At 41.9% G+C, this 23,650-nt stretch overlaps 2 protein-coding genes across 5 annotated transcripts in view; one reads left to right on the top strand and one right to left on the bottom strand.

Moving 5' to 3' along the window:
- The window catches only part of TRIP12 (thyroid hormone receptor interactor 12), a 112,173-nt gene extending 103,423 nt beyond the window's left edge, over window positions 1-8,750 (bottom strand). For all 4 annotated transcript variants that reach the window (XM_056850242.1, XM_056850243.1, XM_056850244.1 and 1 more), the window contains exon 1: window positions 8,530-8,750. The gene's annotated coding sequence lies outside the window, so the exon portion shown is untranslated. The remainder of the gene's footprint in view (window positions 1-8,529) is intronic.
- Window positions 1-23,650, top strand: part of FBXO36 (F-box protein 36) — a 44,128-nt gene that overhangs the window by 2,898 nt on the left and 17,580 nt on the right. The window contains 2 exon segments of the mRNA XM_056850404.1: window positions 8,844-8,993; window positions 8,996-9,268. Of these exon segments, the coding sequence (XP_056706382.1) occupies window positions 8,844-8,993; window positions 8,996-9,268 (423 nt within the window).

Raw genomic sequence — 23,650 nt, 5'->3', positions numbered from 1 at the left:
CTATGAGAATAGCCAAAGCCAGCCTGGGTCAACCAAGTTGCTGTAAGAACAGGCACGAGGGATCAGACCAATGGCTCATCGAGCCCAGCACCTGCTTCACCCTGTGACCAACCAGATGCCCCAGAGGGCTCAGATGCCTAAGCTCCCACTTTCTGCTACACCTGCATCACTGATATTCAAAAAAATTACTGCTTCTGAACATGGAGATTTCATTGAGTTATTAGGCAATATCATTGATGATCTAACCATCATGAATTTGTCTAAATTCCTTCTAAAGTCAACTGAACTCCAAGCCATCACTACATCCTGTAGCACTGAATTCCACATGTTGCTTTTTGAGTGACTTCTTCTCTGTTCTGAATCAATTTGCCATCTATTTCATTGGATACGCCTGAGTACCAGTACCATGGAAAGGGTTCAGTTCTTTGTATTCGTCTTCTCCACCCTACACAAAATTATATAAAAAACCTCAAGCACATCTCTTAAGTTGTATTTTCTCTAAACATCTTAGCCTTTCCTCACAAAGAACGAACACCAACATTTGAATAATTTTGGTTACTTTTCTCCAGTACTACATCATAATATGGAATACCACAATATTATTTTTTAAGATGGGGTAACCAGAAGGGTACTCTGTATTCCAAGTTCCATGGTACCACAGATTTATATTCACAGCCAAAATGAACCTCATTTGTCATGTTGTTGTCCATTCACAGTTTGGAGAAATTCTTTTGGAGGACTGCACTAAGTGCATTGGTTTGCACTATTCTCAATAATTTGGTGTTATCTGCAAAACTGGCCACTTTATTGCTCACCTTCACTTCTACATAATTGCTCCAATCTCTACAGTACCCTGGTCTCACTTCTCTCCATTGTGAGAACTGCTCAGTTATTCCGCTTTGTTTCCCAAACAAATTTCTCCCATTTCTAAATCATAAGAAGACACATCCTATTATCTACAGCTTTTACTCAGGACCCTTTGGCCTCAGCAGCCAATGAAATACTAATATGCTTCCTGGGGATGAGAATTCTAAGATACAAACTGGTCTGTAGCACTAACCAAGCTGGTGAAACACCATGATGGTTATATGAAGGCATTAATATATACTATAGTAAGGAAACAGCTGTGCAGAAAGTCCAACATAATCACAGAACGTCTAGTTCACTCCAGGTCCAAACTCCAAAGCATAGAATCATAGAATTGGAAGGGCCCATACAGGCCATCTAGTCCAACCCCCCTGCTCAATGCAGGAACAACCTAAGGCATCCCTGACAAGTGTTTGTCCAGCCTGCTGCTTGAAAACTGCTAGCGACATGGAGCTCACCACCTCCCTAGGCAGCTGATTCCACTGCTAAACTACTCTCAATGTAAAAAAAAAATCCAAATATCCAGCCACTACCTTTCTGCCCATAATTTAACCCCACTATTGCGAGTCCTACCCTCTGCTACCAATAGGAACAGCTCCCTACCTTCCTCTAAGTGACAGCCTTTCAAATAGCGAGCCTGGGTCAACCCAGAGCAATCATGTTCCCCCTCAACCTCCTCTTCTCCAAACTGAACACCAAGTTCCTCAGCTTTTCGTCACATAGCTTGGTCTCCAGGCCCCTGATCATCCTCACAGCTGTCTTCTGAACCACTCCAGTTTGTCCACATCCTTTTTGAAGTGAGGCGTCCGGAACGGCACACAGTACTCCAGGTGCAGCTTGACTAATGCAGTGTACAGCGACTATGACATCTTGTGATTTGGATGTTATGCTCCTGTTGATGCACCCCAAGACCGCATTAGCCTTTTTTGCCACACTTGACTGCTCATATTCAGCTTACAATCCACCCATACCCCAAGATCTTGTTCACACAGTTACCCAGAAGTGTATCCCCCATCCAGTATGTGTGCTTGTCATTTTTGTGACCCAAATGTAGGACTCTGCACTTATCCTTGTTGAATTTCATCTTCTTCAGATCCACCCACTTTTCCAGAGTGCATATTCTAGTTTGGTACCGAAGTCATTTACTTTCATTATTACCACCACTCTACACTCCCTTCCTCAAATGGCACCATATCAATAACCCAGAAAAATGTCCAGATATACTCATGTTCCAAGCTTTATTCCATAATTGCAGAATGATCACGAGCCAGCATCCAAAGACAGGAAAGAAATCAGACACACACATATCCGGCCATCTTGGTCTACGTATATGGTAGTACTCTTACCAATGGTTTTGTTTTTTTTGCCCATCACAGCATCAGGTTACCCAACTTACCTTCTAATTTCCAATAGACTCCTAAGATACAATATACTTCCTGGGCCAAAAACCAGTAAAACAGCAGGGAGTGGACAGTCACGCAGGATATCCTGTGCTGAGCAATATCTAAAGCCATTCAGTTGTACAGTAGTTAATGTGTCAGACAAGGGCCATGGTGAGCTGAATTAATCTTCCCACTCTGCTGAGAATCTCACTGGAAGACCTCAGGCCAGCGTCACCATCTCTTAACTTGACCTGACTCATGGGGCTGTTTTAAGGATAAAAGGAAAAGGGAAAACCAAGTGGGTCATCCTGGGTTTTTTTGGAGGAACGGTAGGATAAAAAAGTAGATATGCGTGATGTGACCAAGAACTCCTCAACCCTATTCATTTAATTCAACGATACCATCATCTTTCCCACAGTGCTTATTACTTAATCTCATTGGATGTTTGGAATTCAAGAAAATTCACACACCAGAGAAGGTAAAGGTTGAATACCGATTACACCCAGCACACTTAAGGTTTTGTCTGTTGAATAACTTTACTGGGTTAACTGAAAACTATTGGCAACCAGCATTGAAGATGGAGGGACTAATCTTCTCTCTCACACACACAAAAGTTCTTTCCCCAAATTATATACATTCCAGGAGTTACATTATCCTAAGTGAATGGTTTAAGACAGTTTATACAGAATAATTCTTAAGTAAATGGGTAGGCAAAATACCCTATTTACATGAAAAGGAAGTCTAACTTTTTCTACATGTGATGTTAAAGAACAAAAGCTGTCTTAAATTTGGATACAAGATACAATAATTTACAGTAATAAACCTGGATAATTTTTTCAGGGGGGTGGGATTATCTAAATTCAGGTAAGTATAGCAAATAAAAATGCCTGCCATACAAGGTCATACTGAGGGGAGGGGTTAAAACGTACTGATGGAACAGCTATAGCCAGATGACCCAAGGGCATTCAGAAGCAGAGAAGGATTATGCAAGTGATAAATTAAGCAAAATTCCTATCATACCTTAATTAAAACTTGGTAGACTACATTGCTTGGGGACCAGATGCAGCCCATGGCCATGTATTAGCACCCTTGGTATAGAATAGTAATGAAGGCCAAGGAATGTTTATCTAGAAACTAGCTTTAGTTCAGTACGTTTCTGGATATAGTGTATGTGAGGTTTGACACTTCATTAACAATAGATTACATCACTGTTACCTGTACATAGAGCTCTCTGCAGCCAAGCTTAAGTCAAGCTATCAACATTTACAGGCATTAACAGGCATACAGTCACTCAATCTTCTCTTGAATAACAGTATCAATAGCAAACACATGGAACATGTTCCCTTACATGCAACTACTGGCATAGGGCACATGCACAATACAAGCATATGTTTATTTCACAGCAATTTAAATGTCATGCATTTCTTCAAAACATTCTGGGAATTATAGAACAGCAAGGGCACTGAAAATTATCTTGACAGATCCATAGCACCCAGCTCCCACCACCCTTACAGACCTAGTACACCAAAATTGCATAAGGAGGGAAGCTAGTTTAAGTGTATGTGAAATTGATGCCCTTATTTTCAGAGCACAAATGTAGCCTGACATACAATACCCTCAACAGTTTTGGGGTCCCAGCTGTACAGCAGCTGTTCAGGTATAGTTAACAGCTCCTTAAGATTAGACATCTTAAAATCTGCCCAGTAGCTTCCTCTAGTTGAAGAAACAGCAAGATTTATGAGATTGCCCTTTTCCTTTGTGTCTTTGATCTTTAAGAGCCTTCGTGGAAACTATTTGTATCAAGGTATCCTTATATTTCAAGCAAAGGGAGATTACAGGTGCTCGTAAGGGAAATCTATATAACTCTTTCGCATTTACCTCTCTTGCAAAGACCCTTCCCCATATTACAATCTGACTCTGAGATTCATGTGCTTTAGGGTGATGGAAAAGAATGTAAGACAAATACCAACTCTAGGCTAAAACACTATTTCTAACTCCTATGTGCCACCATCAAGCTTAGACACCAGAGAGATATTCCCCAACACTACAGCCTGTACCACCAGCCCAATGATTATTTGCCAACTATAAACAACAGTTCATTGTAAGTAAGAGATACCACTTTCTGGGAGAGGATATGGCTCAGTGATAGGGTTGGGTACCCGGGGTTGGGTGAGAGGAAAATTTATATAAGTCTATGTGGAAATATTACAACCCAACCAGATAAGTGAATATGTTGTAAAGTTTATTCTCAATTATTCAAACAACTGGTATATTGGGTTTTTGTTGTAGAACTGGTTAGTATAAGTCTCTCGTATATTTTGTGTGCAGATATCAACCTGGTTGGGTTTTAAACTGTTTGTACTTTGTATTTGTATTGGTTCACGTCATTGTATTTCTATATATGTGTGCAGATTTTAGAAAAGGTTTTAACTAACCACTGATGAAGGCCCTAGAGGCCAAAACGCGTTTGTGTTTGTGGTTACAGAAATCAACCTTAAGTTTGGCCATTGTGCTATTTTAATACTTTTAAAGAATTTTAAAATCTGTATAGCGCTTCTAATAAAATATATTTGTAATATTTCCACATAGACTTATATAAATTTTCCTCTCACCCAAACCTGGGTACCCAGCTTTTGTTTTCAGGTTGGGTTTCATTCCCCTCTTTTTTCCTTCCATCAGTGATAGGGTTGCCAGCTCCAGTTTGGGAAAGACTTGAGAGATTTGCCATAGAGTATGCCATAGAGTCCACCTTACAAAGCGGCTATTTTCTCCAGGTGAACTGATCTCTGTCACCTAGAGATTAGTTGTAATAGTAGGAGATCTCCAGCCACCACCTGGAGGTTGGTAACCCTAGTAATAGAGCACCTGCTTTGCTTAGAGAATGTCCCAGGTTCAATCCAAGGCATGACTAGTTAAAGCAGATAGCAGCTGTTGAGAAAGATCTTCCTCTGCTGGGACCCTGGAGAGTCACTGCCCATTGTGAGGATCCACTCACTGCATTTAACAAGCTGATTCAAGTCCACAAAAGTTTATGCTGGAATAATCTTTTGTTAGGCTTTTAAGGTATCACAAGACTCCTGTTTCTCTTTGACAGTCAGAGTAGACAAGACTGAGCTAGAGGGAATATTAGACCAACTATCTGGACCACCTTTGAAGGTCCCTTGTCTTGAAAATCCCACCAGGGTCACCATAAGTCAGCTGTGACTTGACAGCAAACTCCCCATCCCCAAAACACAAGCCTTATAGTTGATATCTGCAGGTTATGATTTCTACACTTTTGGAAGAGCCACCTCACCAAGCTACAAAAGTAGCCTTGTAGATGTCTAGCTGCAGTTCTTTATGTGGCTTTTGATTACTGGTACAAGTATATCCAGACAGTAAACAAAGAAAGCATAATGGAGGCAAAGAGAAGGCAGGAGAAAAAAAGGCATGAAAATTATCAGGATACTGAAACAACAACAGAACACCTGTCAGCACCTAGTAGACATTGTACTAAAAATACCATTCTAGATAAAGTTTCTTCTATTTCATACCCTTCCCCCCACAAACCCAGTTACTCTGTGAATAGCACTTGTTTTCCTGAAACTTTAAACAACTTTATGTCTTAAAAGAGTTATAGAAAATGAAGTGCTATTAATAATAAATGCTAGTATATGCTTAGGAAAAGGCCCTGAGAACACAGCCTGATCCTATACATGTTTGCTCATGTGTGGAGCTTATTCTAAACATACATAGGTTTGCTATAATAGAGCTTGGCTCACATTTCACTTGCTAGTCACATCTGCAATTTTGGAAGGAGAGAGTAGCCCCATTTTCAAGTGTAACTGTATAAGTTCCAGCCTCACACCAACCATGCTTCCTCATAAACCATGGTGAGCTAAACGGAGTTTACTTTCACGTGCCCAGAATTGTAGACAACAGGCATTTTGGGCTGCAGAGAGGGGAGAGTAAGAAAATTGCTCTTCATGGACAGGTATCCCTGGGAGCCAATCCAAGTATCAACATACTGAGAGCAGAGAGTCTTTTAAGTTTAAATTAATCAAAGTTTCCTTCTTAAATATAGACACTTAATAATTAATACTGTATATATAAAACTACTGAGATCTAAAGCACACAAACTGTTAAAATGCAATTAATTTCTACTATATCCAAGGTATTATTTAAAAAGAAATCTTTATTCTATTCAACTCACAAAATTGAAATATAGTAAGAACAAGACTTGGAAAAGGATTTTCCCAGACAAAATAAGCAGGCAATAATGTCCATAGCCCAGGCTTTCAAAAGCCTCTGTGTGCATGTGCACACACACACACACCTCTCCAATCCCCAAAAGAAAGGTGACCTATGTCAAAGACTTGTTTGGAAGACAACGTCTTCATTGTGGATTGCAAGGTCCCACCTTTTTGATGCAGAAGATCTAGCTCGTCCTTTAATCCCCTTTGTCTTTTTTTTTTTATATGACAGGCCTGATACTGTCACTAAAGTCGATATCTACATGAAGTCAGTGTTAGGGAAATCACTTTGTCAAAGAAGAATGGGTGGTGGCCTTAAACCTATATTAGATCAATACTTGCTACTGATGAACAGGATGGAGAATATGAAGAAGACTGGTTACATTAAGAAAGCCAGAACAAAAATTATTAGTATATATGGCTGCAATATCAAAATGAACCTGAAAACAAATGCTAGGAGCATTCGTGAAATGTATGCCAGACACGGAACACGTTTAAACCCATGCCAAGCTTTCATTTCTTTCCTCTGAGTAAATGCGACACAGTCAGGCCTCATATGTAGGCCTCTGTAATACAGACAGGACCTTTGTTCCATACATCGGTGTTTTTCCCCTAAAGCCCTCGACAAAACTTTCCACTCTCCCCGCCCTAGTGTTTCCTTGCTCCTAATCTAAACTTTTTGGAATCTCTGATGTTTTAAAACCCCGCTGCGACGAACATCCCCCCCCCCCCCGACAGACACTGGCCATTTGGAGAAAGGAACAATAAAAGTTGTAGAGCAAGCAGATCGGCCTAGAGAGCTACCGAAAGCCCCGAGATCCGTTTGACTGTTAGTCCCGGACCAGTCGGCTGCAACTCGAAAGCCGTCGGGTTGGGAGCTGGCGGGGGGGTGGGAGAGAAAGAGGACGGGGAGAACCAGAAGAATGTGAATCTCTAAACACGACGCGTTATGCAAACAAGCCACAAGCGAGTTTCTTCTCGGAAGGCTTCAGCAACGAGAACCAGCTCCAAAAATTACAGGGGCGAAAACAATCTGCTTCGGCCTTGGGATTCAGGACCGAGCGAGACTAGATTAAACAAGCCCCCTTTTTACGCTTAGTAGAGTGCAGCTTCCCCCCCTCTCTTCCTCCTCCCGGCCCCAAAAGGCTGGCCAATATGGAGGCACCTGATCATTTAGCATTTCTCTTTCTTTTTTTTCATTGTTGTTGTCGTTATTCGGCTAAGAGGGTGGACTGTTTGTTCCCCCGCTCTCCCGAGCGTACTCAAAGGGGTTCACGGCACACCTTTCAATCAAGTAAACAATATATCATATAGAGAGGGTCCCCTCGGGAAACAAGGGGGGGGAGAGAGCGGGGAGAAGAAACCAAGCAGGAGGCGAACACAAATCGGGTGCCGTGTCAACACACTGACACTGTCCTTTTGTATTTAGCAACCAAAGCTAATCTTAACCAGGGGAGGAGGAGGAGGAAAGAGAAGCTAGGCCCAAACCACAAAGGGGAGGGGGGGAGAAAAGATACGTGTGTTCTGTGTTCCTGTGGACATAAGCGTGAAGGGGGGGGGTGAAAGCAGATTTGCCCCACTAACATTCCTCGGTCTGGAACGGGGGTGGGTGGGGGAGAAGAAAGGCTGAATCACGATAAGCTCCAAGCAGCCGTTTGGCCATTTTGTCAGCTCCATTTCTGCCACCCTGGCTCCTCTTTCACCACTCCTCTTTTTTTTCCCCTCCCCATGGGAAGAACCTGGTATTTATCACTCCTCACCCCCGAGATGAAATCCTCCCCGTAGGGGGAGGGCTTCCTCAACCCCCGCCGAGGGCCTCAGACAGCCACCACTACGGTCTCGCAGTCCCCCTCCCCCTACTCCCCCCCCCGGACCCCGGGCCTACCCCGACGACAAGCCTTCCCTGGCATGCTCCACAAAACAGCTCCTTCCGTGTCAGCCCCCCCCACACACACACACACCGCAAGAGAGAAGAAAAGATGGCCTGGTCCCCCCTACAAGTGGCGGACGCCACCCGCGCCCCGCCGACCGTCGGCGCCCACAAGTACCTAGTTTGTCCCGACGCGGCCTCCGCAAAAGCGCCCCGTGCTTCCCCAGCGGCTCCGGCTCCTTTTCTGTCCTGCCCGGCGCCTCTTCCCTTCAATTATCAGCTGAAGCCGCAGCACCGATCAGTGCGCCGTCTGCCTCCGCTCCCGTACCCCCTCCAGCGGCGGAGGGGGAGGCCGGGGACTACTTTACCCCCAAAGGGGCCCGGGGCCCCCGCTCTCGCCCCCCCCTCGCCAGCAACGGGTGCTCTTCCCCTGTCCGCCTAGGCGCTCCTTGCCGCTTAGCCGCCAGCCCCCTCCCTCTGTATCGACGGTAGTTCTATCCTTCCCGTCCCCCTCCGCCTGTCTCAGACGTTCCTTGGCTGAAAAAGAGGTATCCCTCCGCCGGGGTCGTCACCCCCGGGGTGCGCGCAGGCGTTATCCCTGCTGGGTCAGCAAGGCCGCAGGTGGTGTCTACGGTGGGGGTTTCGCCCCCTTCGGCCGTGGCGGTTCAGGGGCCTCTTCCCGCCGTGGCGACGGTAAAACCCCGTTGGCTTGAAGCGTTAAGCGACTCGTCTCCTTTAAGAGGGGGGGCGGGATTCCTGTGACCTCTCTGTAGGCCCACCCCTTCCTGGTTGCCATAGCCACTGTCTGCTGGCGTCCTAAGATGGCGGCTCTTCTCCCAGATGTTTTGTTTGAGGCGCGCGGACAAGCCCCGGCGCCGAGCAAGGACTTCTATCAGCTTATGGTGGAGCGAAAGGGTGTAAGTAAATTTCCCCCCATAATAGATCCTTGATAGATTTTTCTCTGTCTTCGGGAGAAAGAAGAGTGAAAAGGAGCAAGGTGAACATAACGCTGTCTTATACAGAGGGAGACCATTCCTCCGGCCCCCCAGGGTCTGGAGCAAAGATCTTTCACGTCGCTTCTGCCTGATCCTTTTAACAAGCGATGCCACAGATTGAACTCGAGGTCTTCCGCATGTAGCCTAGATGTTCTGTCACTGACTTCTGGCCTTGGAGGTATTCCTGCTCCGCTAATCTGGAGTCAAATTCTCCGCCTAACCAATCTCATAAATATTGTCGAAGGCTTTCACGGTCAGAGTTCATTGGTTGTTGTAGGTTATCCGGGCTGTGTATTCCAAGACCACGGTTACACAGCCTGGATAACCTACAAGAACCAACAATCTCATAAAGTTATTGTGGGGATAAAGTGGGTGAGTGCAGTTATGTCTGCTGCCCTTAGTGGCTGGTGTGTTTGTTTGTTTTTTTTAAACAAAAGGGTGGTGTAAAGAATGCTTAGTTAGGCAAAAGACGGTATAAGTTTAAATATTTGGAGCAAATTCTGTTGCCTGCTGATCACCTCATCCCTTACTCAAACTGCCGAATCAAGAAGGGAGCGGATAATGGTCTTTTCCTGCTCCTTGTCCCAAGTCTTCTGGAGTGGCTTCAATTTAAGAGGAAGAATTAAAACCCTCTAAAAAAGGAATAATAAAATGATCATAAGTCCAGAGAGATAGTCTGTTGCATTGAAAATGAGCAGAAGTCTACCTCTTAGTTTTTAAGGTGTGATTGGACTCCATAACATGATCAACATCAGCCAATAGGTTGTTGTAGGTTATCCGGGCTGTGTGACCGTGGTCTTGGTATTTTCTTTCCTGACGTTTCGCCAGCAGCTGTGGCAGGCATCTTCAGAGGATTAACACTGAAAGATTAACCTCTGAAGATGCCTGCCACAGCTGCGGGCGAAACGTCAGGAAAGAAAATACCAAGACCACGGTCACACAGCCCGGATAACCTACAAGAACCAATGAACTCTGACCGTGAAAGCCTTCGACAATATCAGCCAATAAAACAACATAAATTCATAAATTCAGAAACCACCACAAGAAGTGAGAGAGAACACAAACCAGAATTAACCTTTTTTTGTGACAAGAGTTACATACTGAGATGGAAGGGGATGATAGCTAGACAACGTGGAGAAAAGTACTCTCCACGTACATGGAGGATGTTTGCACTTTGCAGCATTGTTGTTTGGAAGTAAGTTCCTTTGAAAATAAGTAAATGTATTTTATTTACTTACTTCTAAGGCCTGGGTTGTTGGAAAGCATGTGCTCCAAAGAAATCTTTTGCAAGGATCCACAAGGTGTAAGAAAAAAGGCTTATAAATGGCTAGTGAAAGTAAAAACATCCCTGAACTGGAAGCTGCTTCAGGTTTGCTATCAAAGTGCAATGCAGAGCATTGAAGAACATCATTGAAAGGATCTGCATGTGGAAAAAGTTGCAGTCTTGAGCTTTAAGACTGTAAAGGAAAATGATAGCAGCTGAACAATAAGTGAGGTTGTACATAAACCAGCACAAGTATTTGTAGGCCAGGTGGCATAAGTAGCAAGTATTTTTAAAATACATTTGTTTTATCTTCAGATAGTCAAAGCTATAAATGAGTAATATAATCATAAAGACAGTGTGGTATAATAAGCGATGTTGGAAGCAAGGATTCAAACCTTCATCTAGTCATGAATCTCCTGGGTGATCTTGATGTAGTTACTGCCTTTCATCCAAATATTTTGCAGCATTATAAAAAGGATAAAATGCAGTAATCGCACATAGGCTGTCTTGGCTTCCTTGGATAAATATTGACAATTGCATATATGGTTATATGCTTTTTCTTATGTAGTAGTATTAAACCTGGATACTAATTGCATTCCATGGGTCAGCACCTTCTTGTGATTCCATCTCCCAGAAAAACAGCTATGGTGTGTTCATGGTCACTTACTATAATGGCCCCAGCACTGTGAAACATAATGCCTCAAAAGATTAGGTAGATGTGTAAGGCAGAGTTCCTTTAACTCTTAGTTAGGGGCAATTAGTGATTTTTAGGATGAGAGTGTTGCTTTTACAATGATTTATAGTGATTTGCTTTATTTTAGCATGTTGTATACTGATTTTTACAGTATCGATATAGTCACCTTCTCCTCCCTTTGTAAGAAGGAAAGGTCGAATGTAAATGTGTTAATAAATATAAATAAAAATACTGTCCGTATAGGTAATCACAGTGAGAGTATGTGTGAAACCATATGTTTAATACCAGTGTCTTGAAGATTCCTCTATTTATATATTTTCTCAACAAACCTGGGTGGGGGTAACACAATAATTAAAAGACACTACAAATTCCTTTATCGTATTAGTAAATCTTTTTAGGACACAATGAATCATTATATATAATAGTAAACTTTGTGTGTCATGCCAGTCCTAAAAACAGCAGCGAAGCCACCACAGATAAGAAGAAAAATGTGTAAAATAACCAAAAGGAAAGAAAACTTCCCCCAAACACAGCCTGGTTAGAAATTAATGTGCCCTAAGAAGCACAGAATATTGATAGCAGATAAGAACCAATTAAAGGAAAGGGGGGAAGGGAGGCAAAATTAGCCTGCCCAAGATCCTGAGAGTTTACAGAAGGGGAGGGGCTTACAGAAGGGAGGGCTGGGAGGAAGTGCAAATTGTGTTTGCATCCCATGACTCAGTTAAGAACTTCAGTAGGATTTAGTTATTTTTATGTATTTACTTTATAGTATGCTTTTCTCACTGAGTAGATAACAAAATTTATAAATCCATAGGAAGAGTATAAGAGAATAATAAAAATTGTAATTGTAAAATGTAGGAGAATGATGTAAGCCACTTTGGGTCCCCTTTGGGGAGAAATGCAAGATATAAAGAGAATAAATAAAAGTAATAAAGTGGCATGCATTAATTATTTTTCTATTTAATTCTAATAACACTTGAAGAAATAGCTGAAGATTTATTCACATGTTTGTTTCCCTATCCCACATTTTTAGTAACTGCTATGTATTATTTTGATACTCTAGCAAACAGCCTGCATCAAGGATATCCACAGTTAGTCTGAAGGTTAGAGATGGTCAGATTTTTTCTTTAGCTGTGGCTCTACTGTTGTGCTCAGAATTTGTACTTCAGACTTCCATTAGCACATAAAATTGCACTGTTTAGCCTATTCATGAAATTTAATCCAAGAGAATTGGCTATTTAGCAATATGTAAAAAATGCTTTTCCTAGATATTTGTATCATCCTGAAAGAGCAAACGTTTAAATGTTGTTGTTGTTTTTTTAAACTCTGTTTCAGGCCAGGAGGGTAGGAAATAGGAACAGTTCTACCTTCAACCTCTCCATTCATTTTCACATCTCTAATCAGCAGCCATCTCTTTGCAGGTTCACAGATGCATAGCAATTAGGGTGAATGCAACACTAACTAACCCTCTGCTGTTTATGAGGGAAATGTTATGCTTGCTGCAGGATCTTTTCTCCAAAAATTTGCACATTTTATTTATTTATTTACAAAATTTATATGCTGCCTTTCTGGCCTTAAAAAGGCAGCCAAGGCAGCTAACAATTTAAAACATACATGATGAAATATATGGGTGCTCCTTCCAAGTATCTTGTAAAAGTAATACATTCTTTCCTCAAGAAGTATTGCTATGGCAATGTTTAGCCTATTAACATTTATGGGGAAATGTTACCGGTAATGTTGATGTTTAGCCTATTAACATTTATGGGGAAATGTTTGTTGTTGAAATCTTATACTATATACCTGTACATTTTTTGTTAACTGTCAGAGTAGGTGTAAGGCCATTTTAGTATGGAGCAATGTCCCATGTACTGAAATATATATGGAGGATAATGGGTTAGTTTGGATATAATAGTCTTAGTCTTCTTTGGCTTCAACCCCCTCCCACACCAGCTCTGCACTAGCAGTGAGTTGTGCTCCCATATAGTGTGCTCATTCCCCATGTGTGTTTGAGCCACCAACTTCGTGCAAGTTGCTAAGTCCCATGGTCATGGAGCCAATCAATTTAGTGCAGGTACTGGGGTTTATACTGGTTGCCAGAAGCTGACAGCTTCAGTTAAGGGGGAGGGGGTTTGGCTGAGGGGACGTGAGTGCAAGTCATGCCACCCGTTGGCCTCCTGTGGTCCTCAGGGCCCCTGAGACATGGGGGCCAAGGGGTAGCTTTTTTCGGACTCAGTGAGCACATATGAGCTATTCTGCAGGCGTAGCTCTGTGCCAATGCCAGAGATTATTTCCAGATTGGGGTGGTTTAGGAAGTCGACTAATACCTGTCCTTTTCCCTACTGATGCAGGGGGTTGAGCTGGTGGTGCTGGCAGGGGGCCTCAGCATTGTGATGCCACTGCTCAGCCATGGCGCAGCAGTGCTGGATCCCTCTGCTGGTATATCTTTAGGTTGTGCCCATCTCTGGGATAGAAGAAGAGTTGGTTTTTATATGCCAACTTTCTCTACCACTTAAGGGAGACTCAAACCGGCTTACAATCACCTTCCCTTCCCCTCCCCACAACAGACACCCTGTGAGGTAGGTGAGGATGAGAGAGCTCTAATAGAGCTGTAACTTGCCCAAGGTCACCCAGCTGGCTTTGTGTGTAGGAGTGGGGAAACAAATCCAGTTCCCCAGATTAGCTTCCTCCACTCATATCGGGGAGTGGGGAATCAAACCCGGTTCTCCAGATCATACTCTACCACTCCAAACCACCGCTCTTAACCACTACACCACGCTGGCTATGGATACACTAGCATAGCAGCTGATCAGCTCCCTGTGTGTTTTCTTGGGTAAGGGAAACAATGGGAAATACTTGTCAGCTTCTGCTTCAGACTCATGTTATTATACAACGAGAAGCCTTTAAACACAATATTTAGTGGTGTGCTTATATTCTGAAACATTCATTTTGGCCTGCTTTAATGCTTTACCATCAGTTCTTTTGGAAGGGATATATATTTATATCCCTCTCAGTTTGTTTCCCCTGCCAACTGGACACAGTTGAAACAGTTGACCATGGGTTATTGTATGGTCTCTATACATAACTCCAGTCTTATCTAACGTTTGAGGCAGATCTGATGAATTTTATATATTCCTTCCTCTTTTGAGATTGTTCTAACAAAATCACCTTTAAGGTGGCCAAATTTTGCACCTCAGCATGTTCAGCAAGGAAGCAGCTGGTGAACATTTTTATTTATTAGGTGTATACTATTGAAATCAGACTGTTGTGTGGCTTTGAAATTTTATTGTACGTTAGTGAGCTGATGATTTTGCCCGTGTGTCAATCTTGGCTGATCTATGCTCGTAACACATAAAGTTTGATTGATATTTCAGAAACACAGGGAAATAATTATAAACAGAATCAACTTCATAAGATCTATTTTCTCACCATCAATGTAAATGACTGCTATGTAATAAAACAGAAGTGTTCTATCATTTGAGCAGGAAAAATATGCAAGGTACTACTCTCTCCATGTGTATACCAGTGGTCAAAACAAGCATGCCCCCGGGCAACTTTCTTTGTTATCTAAGTTCATATGTAACCCTGGTAAACACTGCTTAATTGTCTTTCAATGGGAATTTCAGGAGGGGGGATATCAGTGTCAATTTTCCTTTTAAAAGATTTCCCCCCAAAATCTCCAATAATATCTAATCGTATTTGAATACTATAAAGGACAAAATGGTCAACATTAAAGTATCAGTATCAGGAAAACTTTAATGGCATGTGACTATGAATAGTAATGAGTAACAAAGAAAAAATGGGATATGAAAAAATTAGGATTGAAATCAGTTAATGCAAGGAGGTTGTTCCAGATGGTGAGGTTAGTTTGAGAGCAAGATCAACCACTCAATGTGGGTGAGACGAGAAGGGACAAAAAGAAGTAATCTTATGCATCCATTGCCTAATTAGACTGGGACAGTAATGATAGAAATGTAACTAGAGAATGTTCTACTGAATGTGTAATTAATATTACATCTGTCACCTACTCTGTTTGGCCAGGCATATGGTCTCTTAATGTAATATGTAGAACATTTACCTACAGCGAATGAATAGTGCCTATGGAACACTTTCTTCTCATAAAGCCTCTCTTATATTTTCTTAAGTGTATGTATGTGTGTACACATACACACACACAAATTATTTATTTCTAAAATAAATAAACTCATTTATTTTAACAATATATACAAACCTATCAAAGTTTCAGTAGGTTGTTTTCTTATCCAGTTTTTTCTAAATAAATAAATAAATATTTGCAGATATTCTGTTGCTGTCAGCTGGATTCTTCTACCTGATTGTTTTCTGTGTTTTTAATCTGTATATGCAAATCTGCATAGTTGTATATTCTTCCCTTACATAATTGTGCGCTGAAATTAAAAAGGCAGTAACGTTGCCTGTTACACTAACATCTTACCCTTCCTCCATAGAACTTACAAGTGACAGTTAGCAATTCAGGAGCCCTATGAGGTAGGTCAGACTGAGAGATAGCAACTTGCCTGGGATTGCCTCGCTAAGGTGAGGGACTTTTGATGGGTTTCCCACATCCAGACCCAAAAATCTAGCCACTGTACCACACTGTCTTCTTGTTTCAACTATTTCAGTGCCATTCCATACTACTTAATTGGTGCTCCATGAAGCAAGCACCATTTAAATAAAGTGGAATGGCATTTAAAAAGTTGAAGCATGAAAGCAGTATGGTACAACTAGGTTTTTGTTATATCATACAGTCAAGAGCTTAATTCCTCATCTACTTTTCTTACATTGTTATATTTGTTACTCGGTTGGGTTTGTTTGTTCTAACAGATTTTCATCCCATCTTTTATTTGTTTCACACAATTTATATCCTGCCTTTCTGACCTCACAAGTGTCATGAAGGCCAGCTAACAAATTAAAACATACACAAGAAAATCACAATATATGCGTAAAGTGTCGTCAAGTCACAGCTGACTTATGGTGACCTGTAGGGTTTTCAAGGCAAGAGATATTCGGAGGTAGTTTGCCATTGCCTGCCCTCATGTGGGCTGAGAGAATTCTGAGAGAGCTGTGATTGGCCCAAGGTCACCCAGCAGGCTTCATGTGGAGGAGTGGGGGATCGAACCCAGTTCTCCAGAGTAGATTCTACCACTCTTAACCACTACACCACACTGGCTCTCAACATTACAATGCAGTCTTTCATATCAGCCTGAAACATGGTCCTCTTGAAACAAAAAATGCAATTAAAACCATTGTGTAGCAATGTTTTAAAATCACTGTCAGAAAATACAGAACTAACTGCCAGAGGAAAGGATGCATTAAAGCTCAGTTCAAATACCTGGGGAAAAATAGATATGGAACCATCTGTCTGACTGAAGTGGCCCTCTACTTTGTTTCTACAGTCTGTGTTTTAGGGAACAAGATGATTAAACCTAGTAGTAGTTGTGGCAGGAGATGATTTATTTTTCCCCAGAAGGATTCTTCAGATAGGTTCTTAGATAGTAGCCCATGAACATTTTCTTAATAATACTATCAAACCATGGTTGCTTGAAAGAGCTTCATTTCTCTGCAAGTTAATAAAGGTAAGCAAAATAACTTGCAAGAGACCAACTGTAAGCTCCTCATTTCCACCCCCCAAGAAGGTTTAGCCTATCCAGACTCAAATTATTTTCAGAAATGTCCTGATAATTACAAGTTTCCTACTTGTATCTAACGAAGGGAGCTTTGACTCTCAGAAGCTTATAGCCTGGAAATCTTGATCTTTAAGGTGCTGCTGGACTGGAATCTAGCTCTTCTGCTGCAGACCAACAAGACTACCTGCCTGAAACCTCCTGAGAACTGATTCATAGAAAGCGCACAAAATGTCCTCCAGCTTCAGGAAGATTCTAAAATGAAGAATAACTTTCAAAATACCAGTGTTATACAGCATTGTATACCAAGGATAATAGAAAGAGCAAGTATTTTGTAATAATACTGGCAACTGGAAAATTTGGCATAAGCCGGAAATGAGTCATGAGGAAAAGGCACCAACTAGTGAACGTGGGTGGTGTAAACAACTCTCTTGCGAGATGATTGGCAATTCAGGGAGTTCAGGATTTTTGTTTTCTATCCAGCCAGGATCAGAGCCATAGGTGGATTAAGTAGGCTTGGCATCATTAGACTTCACAAGTTCCCAAAAAATCTGAACCTCTAATTTCTATTTAACCTCCTTCGTTACACATTGTTAAAAAGAATTATTTGGTCTTTTAGCCCACAAGCTGTTTTTGATTTTAGTAAGTAACTTAGAACATATTCCCGGGGGGGAAGGGGCCAAGACCCATAGGAGTTGGCGTGACCCCAAACCGGTGTAAGTGCCCGTTTAACCCTGGATAATGGGCACTTATGCCATCCTGGGTAGCACACACACCATTGCCTGGGCTCCCCAGAGTGGCACAGGCCTCCACGTCCACAATGGGACCTAAATCCCAGAAGCAGCAGGCCACTCTGGCATCGGGGGGGGGGGCATGCCAGTGGGCGGAGCTGATGTTAGTCAGCTTCCTAGTCCCCTTCGCCTCTGGAATACCCCCTTGAGCTGCAGCGTGGCCACAGTATCTTTTTCGGTGGTGCAGCCTCACTGTTTGCAATGGGGCATTTCCCCCCTTTTTTCTTTTTTGTATTTAAAAAAAAGCTTCCCACCCACCCCCCAGCAGCCAGGAAGCCTCTGAGGTTCACCAGGATCCACACAAGTCCATTACCCAATCCACCAAATCACCTAAGAAATTTCCAAGCCCACTTTAGGATGCACTGAATACCAGAATTATATGGCCTATGTCTCCTCAGTCCATACTGCTTCGTAGAAAGAGGAGACTTGAAGATAAATAAAAGGCCCACTGACCTCATTGGCTAAGGCATAACTGGGGAGCTGACTGTGGTGGTAGAGGTTGTATCTGGCATCCAAATCTTAATACGATGACAGATCTTCCTCTATAGTGGGAGACCTCCCAGCTGGACCCCCTGTTCCCCACTACTGTTTACTAAGCCGGGGGGGGGGAGTTAAAGGGGGCTTCTTGGTATCACACCAACATGCAACACCACTTCCAGTTTTTAATTAGAACTCGGTTTTGGGTGAATCCTAGAGCGCAAAGATATAAATGTTGTAAAATAAAATTTTAAAAAATGTATGTTCTGTAATGTTAGTTTAACAGTCTATGCCTAACCAGTTATTGATATTTATTTTTAATTCAGATATTTATATCCCGCCTTTCCTCATGGTGGTTTGCAAATCAAAATTTAAAACATAAAGAATCAACTAGAACCCCAAAATAACTCCATTCCCCCATAAAAGATACCTGCAGTCTATACCCCATTAAATGGCCATGCCACACTCTCTAAACATTTATAGAGACGGCACCCGCCTCACCCTCCCAAGAAGCTGGAGCTACAGTGGGAAAGGCACAGGCACTAACTGATACCAGGCAGGCTACCCGAAGTGCGTGGGGGAGAACGACCAGCAGGTGGCTATCTGAGGACTGCAGCTGGCACACCAGGACATATGGGCAGAGACAGTCCTTCAGATATGTGGAACCTAGGCCATAAAGGGCTTCAAAGGTCTCAACCAGCACCTGACATCCAAAATATGGAAAGATCCAAAACAAGGACATTTTTTATTTTATTTTAAGCGCAAACGTCGTCCATTATGTACCAACATGCAGGCATTATTCACAGCCATTCAGCAGCACACCAAGCTGCTTTCTGATGGTTCAATGTACACACAATTAGTAAAAATATTGTTTAATATTACGTTCAGGCGATGTGTATAAAGTGTATATAAAACATAGTACATAACTGAATTTTGTGTTTAGACTTGGGTCCCATCCCTAATATATCACATTATGTATATGTAAATATTCCAAAATACGGAACACTTCTGGTCGCAAGCATTCCTAGGGTTGCCAAACTCCAGATACTAGCTGGAGATCTGCTATTACAACTGATCTCCAGCCGATAGAGATCAGTTCGCCTGGAGAAAATGGCCGCTTTGGCAATTGGACTCTGTGGCATTGAAGTCCCTCCTCAGGCTCCGCCCCCAAAACCTCCCGCTGGTTGCGAAGAGGGACCTGGCAACACTAAGCGTTCTGGATAAGGGATATTCAACCTGTATGTGACGCAACGGGGCAGCCCAGTACAGGTATATCCCAGCTTCTATATTTCTCTTTTAGTACGTTATCTTGTTCATAATTTTATCAGATTAAATGCTGTAACTATATGGAGAATTTAAAGTACAGCCCCTGAGATCTGGTTCACACTTATGGGGGTTCTTGTACAAGTATCTTTGAAGCATGCAGGGCTATCCTTGGATTCACAGCCAGGCATTCTCACAAGTGCTATACACAGAGCCTATGCAACTGAAAAGGGCGGGGGGGAAGCCTGCTGTAACCATGAAAATCGTGATAGCTTCCTGTACAAGTCCTCAAGTGAAGCCACCCTTTCTCACAAATGGCACTAACATGGAAGTTATGTAGCAGTGGCCCTCAGCATTCTCACAGCATTTGTGAAATAGTCATGATAACTGAAACTTATTTATAGATATTTGGGGATATTTTAGCACTTTACTGTTTGCTTGTTTTGTTATTTTAATTACGATCTTAACACTGTAAAGTTTGCAGTATGCCACCCTTATGTCTTTTAACAGGAAGATGACTAGTAAGTTTTATAAATAATACTACTGCAGTGTGCAGCATTTCCGTATGTCCCAGAAATCAGTGTTTAGGAAATACATTAATTCATTTTCTGCCTATTATTATTTAGGAATTTGAATGGGATTCCCAAAAACAGAGTTAAAGGGCTTAGGGAATATGATATCTGAAGTGAATGATTCTAAAACTTCCTTTATTTACCTGATCAACTTCTGTAGAAGACTGCTGAGGTATGGTTACTGGAACCAATACAAAGTCATCTGCATGTGTATATGCCAACTAGTGAGATTTAAAAAAAAAACTGCTTGATGACCTGGAGACAGTTAGAATTATTCTATGCCACTGATCTGATCTGACTGGCTAGGGTTGTTTTTGTTTTGTTTTTTGGCTATGACAGTTGGAGACATACTGCAATTAGCAGGCATTAATTCTTTCTGCTGGTGTATAATTAGGAGGCAGCTCAGGCTCTTGGACTACTTGATTAATTAATTAATTTTACTTTATCTCTCAGCCACAAGCAATCCACTGTAACTTACACAACTAATATATTTGATTTTTTTGCTATTAATTAAATGCCTTTTGCTACTTGTTTAAAATAGCATATGTATTTAAAGAAAGCACTTTAAGGATTTCCAGCATAACCAACAAAATGTAATGCTATTGTATGCTAGTTGAAAATTGTCAGATAATTGTGCCAAGGTTCATGAGTCACAATCTGTTATGTAGTTAGCTTCTTTGTGCTCATTTTTATGGTTACTTGTGAGTCTCCTAATAAATGAACAATTTACTTTAAGCAGACATGTATGCTAGTCAAACTTCAGTCTATTTGGTATCATATGTTTCAACATGGCCAAATCTGTGGATATTTAAATCCAAAGATTGGAGCCATGAACAGACAAGACCTATCTCTCTGCAGACCTGAAAATTGCCCCAAGTTTGCAAAAGAAAATCTAAAATTTAAAAAGAAATAGATTGGAGGGTTACAAGGGTTTACAATAATAACTGCAGCATCTGTACCTTTAAGAAATAAATGCCCAAAGTGGCTGTTGTCAGACAACATCAACAGTATTGCAAGCCTTGGTTTTGTCAGTAGAAGGCAGGGGATGGGGCAGAGCCTTTTCCAGGGCAGCTAAGTCCAGCCCCCACCTTCAAAGGCTCTGTTACCACATTGATTTCATCCTGCTAACCGGATGGAATGTGCTTCTTGGCTTCTCGTCCTTAAGGGTGCTAAGAGACCAGTTCACTCCCTGCACCTGGGGTTGTTATCGTGGTTTCTAAAGGTCACAGCTTGCTGGGTTTCACGTAACAGCTCTAAATATTTTCAGTTGGAAACTTTTCCATTCTTTACTAGGCCTAAAGCCTGAACCAGTCTTTGAAAGAACAAAAAACTGCATTAAGGGTCTCCGTTTCTTGACACCTCCACATCATGTCCTACACGGTTGCTCAGGATCTCGTATCACCTTGAAGCTGCGTTTCAGAGCACTCAGTGGGCTTCTGCCGGATAGGGCAACGGCTGTTCTGTTAGTAGACCCTTGTTAACTATACTTTGCTTCAACTAATGGTGATTTTTGGTATGTCTTATTTAATGTATTCTAGTACAGATGAATAGTCCTATTCTGTGATATCATACTCTGGTTTCTCTTCAGATCGTATAAATCCTATTCTGTGACTCTTAAAGCCCTCTGATCAACTTTTCATGTTGCCCAAAAACTCCTGAATATGTGTAATTCTCAAATCTGGATTTTAAATTCATTTATAGCACCTGTTAGATGGTGTGGGAAACCTTACAATTTCAAGGCTATATGGTTGTCTTTGGAGCACACTCTAAAATTAAATGCTTTATAATAAAAGTAAGGACCTTCTGAAAGAAACACTTGTGCAGGACAGGACTGCTATGGGTAACTAATAGGAAAGAGCTTTGATTTATTCATCTGGTTTTCCTCAGAGCTTAAATGCTTGAATTCCCCCTGAGGGAAGGAAAAACAGCGCAAGCTGCACTGAAAATGATATGCCCCGGGGTGAGCTGCAAATACTACTGTGGCTCCTTGAGTGGACATAAATTGCTGCCTTGACTGAAGACTGATTCCCATTTACACATTTAATGGTGGTTTTATTTTTCTGAACAACACCTTTTTTCCGAACAGACCTGAAATGTGAGCAGTCTCTTTGATCAGCATTGATTAAACTGTAATTTGATCATGTTTCTTAAGAATGTACCTTGTCTTACAGCAGCCTTATGTAAAGACATTGAGTCTATATATATAACCATATAGCCCATTTACCTTTGTGGTTGTGGGGGCAGGGACTTTGCCCATAGTCCCTTGGTGAATTTCCAGGAATGGCATACAAGTCTGAAAGCCGAAAAACTCTAAAGGTGACATGGCCCTCTTTTTCTACCAGATCTCCTGTATCTTGTAGACCTGTGACAAAAAAAAAATCCAGCAGATGAAGCTTTCCCAGATGCTTTGACAGACTCATGTGCTGGGTTTATGCTTCCCATGCAACTAACTGTTAGTGCGACTCAGGAACTGGCTCTGCAAAGCAAGAGGGAAGTGGGAAGCATGCAAGAAAGATCTTGGAAAAGGCAAGAAGAGAACAAAACACACCAGGCAGAGATCTTCCTTGCCTTCCTCTGTATCCCCACCCTATCAGCTCAGAAAAACAGGAGGGATGGGAGAATCAGAAGATCACATTGTTGCATGGAAGCAGTGTATGCTTTTTGCTGTTTTATTGGTTTAAGACAAGAGAGAGATCTTTGTTATTTCTCCTTTAAATACAAAATAGCATTGTTCTGTTTATCTTAGCTACATGCTCAGTCATCCTAGAATGCACTAAAGGTAGGGCTTTCTGGGAGAGCTAGCCCTCTTTGCTATTGAACTGGAACATGGTTTCCTTACAGTTATACTAACTCCAGTGTTAGTATATGAAGCCAGTTTTTTTTAATAGCTTGCAAAAAAAAGCATCTGTTGAATCAATTCATCGTTGCTAATATCCCAGGATATTGCCTACTAGCCTGTATTGCTGTGTCCATGCTGAATTAATTCTTCCCCCCAGAACAGCAAAGCCAGTGCTAATGCAAGAAAACCTAAAAGACATATTTTACTGGAGGAACAGGTGCATCTTCTGCCTGTTACACCTTAAGAGCCATTTGGAGCTCTAGAAACAGGTAATGTGGGAGTGTTCTGTATATTCAATATAGCCCCATCTGTGGCTACTTAAATCCAGAGACTAGAGCCATGATGAGACGTTTCTACAAACCTGAGAAAAACCTGAAATCTAAAATAAAAATTCAATGTGGGATTAACTTCCTGAAATAAAAGAAGCAGTACTGTCAAGAAACATTTCAAAGGCTATTGTGGGCGTTGCTAGGCAACTACAACAATATTTTCATTCTTCAGACCTTGGTGTTTATTAGTAAAAGGCAGGGAGGAAGGCCCTTTCCAAGGCTGTTTTGGCCTTCCAGTGTACCCCTGCTCTCCTTCCTTCTGCCCTGGATGGAGGACCCACTGGGGCAAGGCCCAACAGCAACCATTAGGCAATTTGCAACCATTAAATTTCTTCAACTCACCCAGGTGCAGTAGTACCACAGGATGACATCATGCCACACAGCTCCCCTGGGCCCAGTGGCAGCATCCATCCAACGTGCACAACTTGGCAGGGCC

The sequence above is a fragment of the Euleptes europaea genome, chromosome 5 (genome assembly GCF_029931775.1).
Source record: "Euleptes europaea isolate rEulEur1 chromosome 5, rEulEur1.hap1, whole genome shotgun sequence".
Taxonomy (NCBI): domain Eukaryota; kingdom Metazoa; phylum Chordata; class Lepidosauria; order Squamata; family Sphaerodactylidae; genus Euleptes; species Euleptes europaea.
This window is presented reverse-complemented; position numbering and strand designations above follow the sequence as displayed.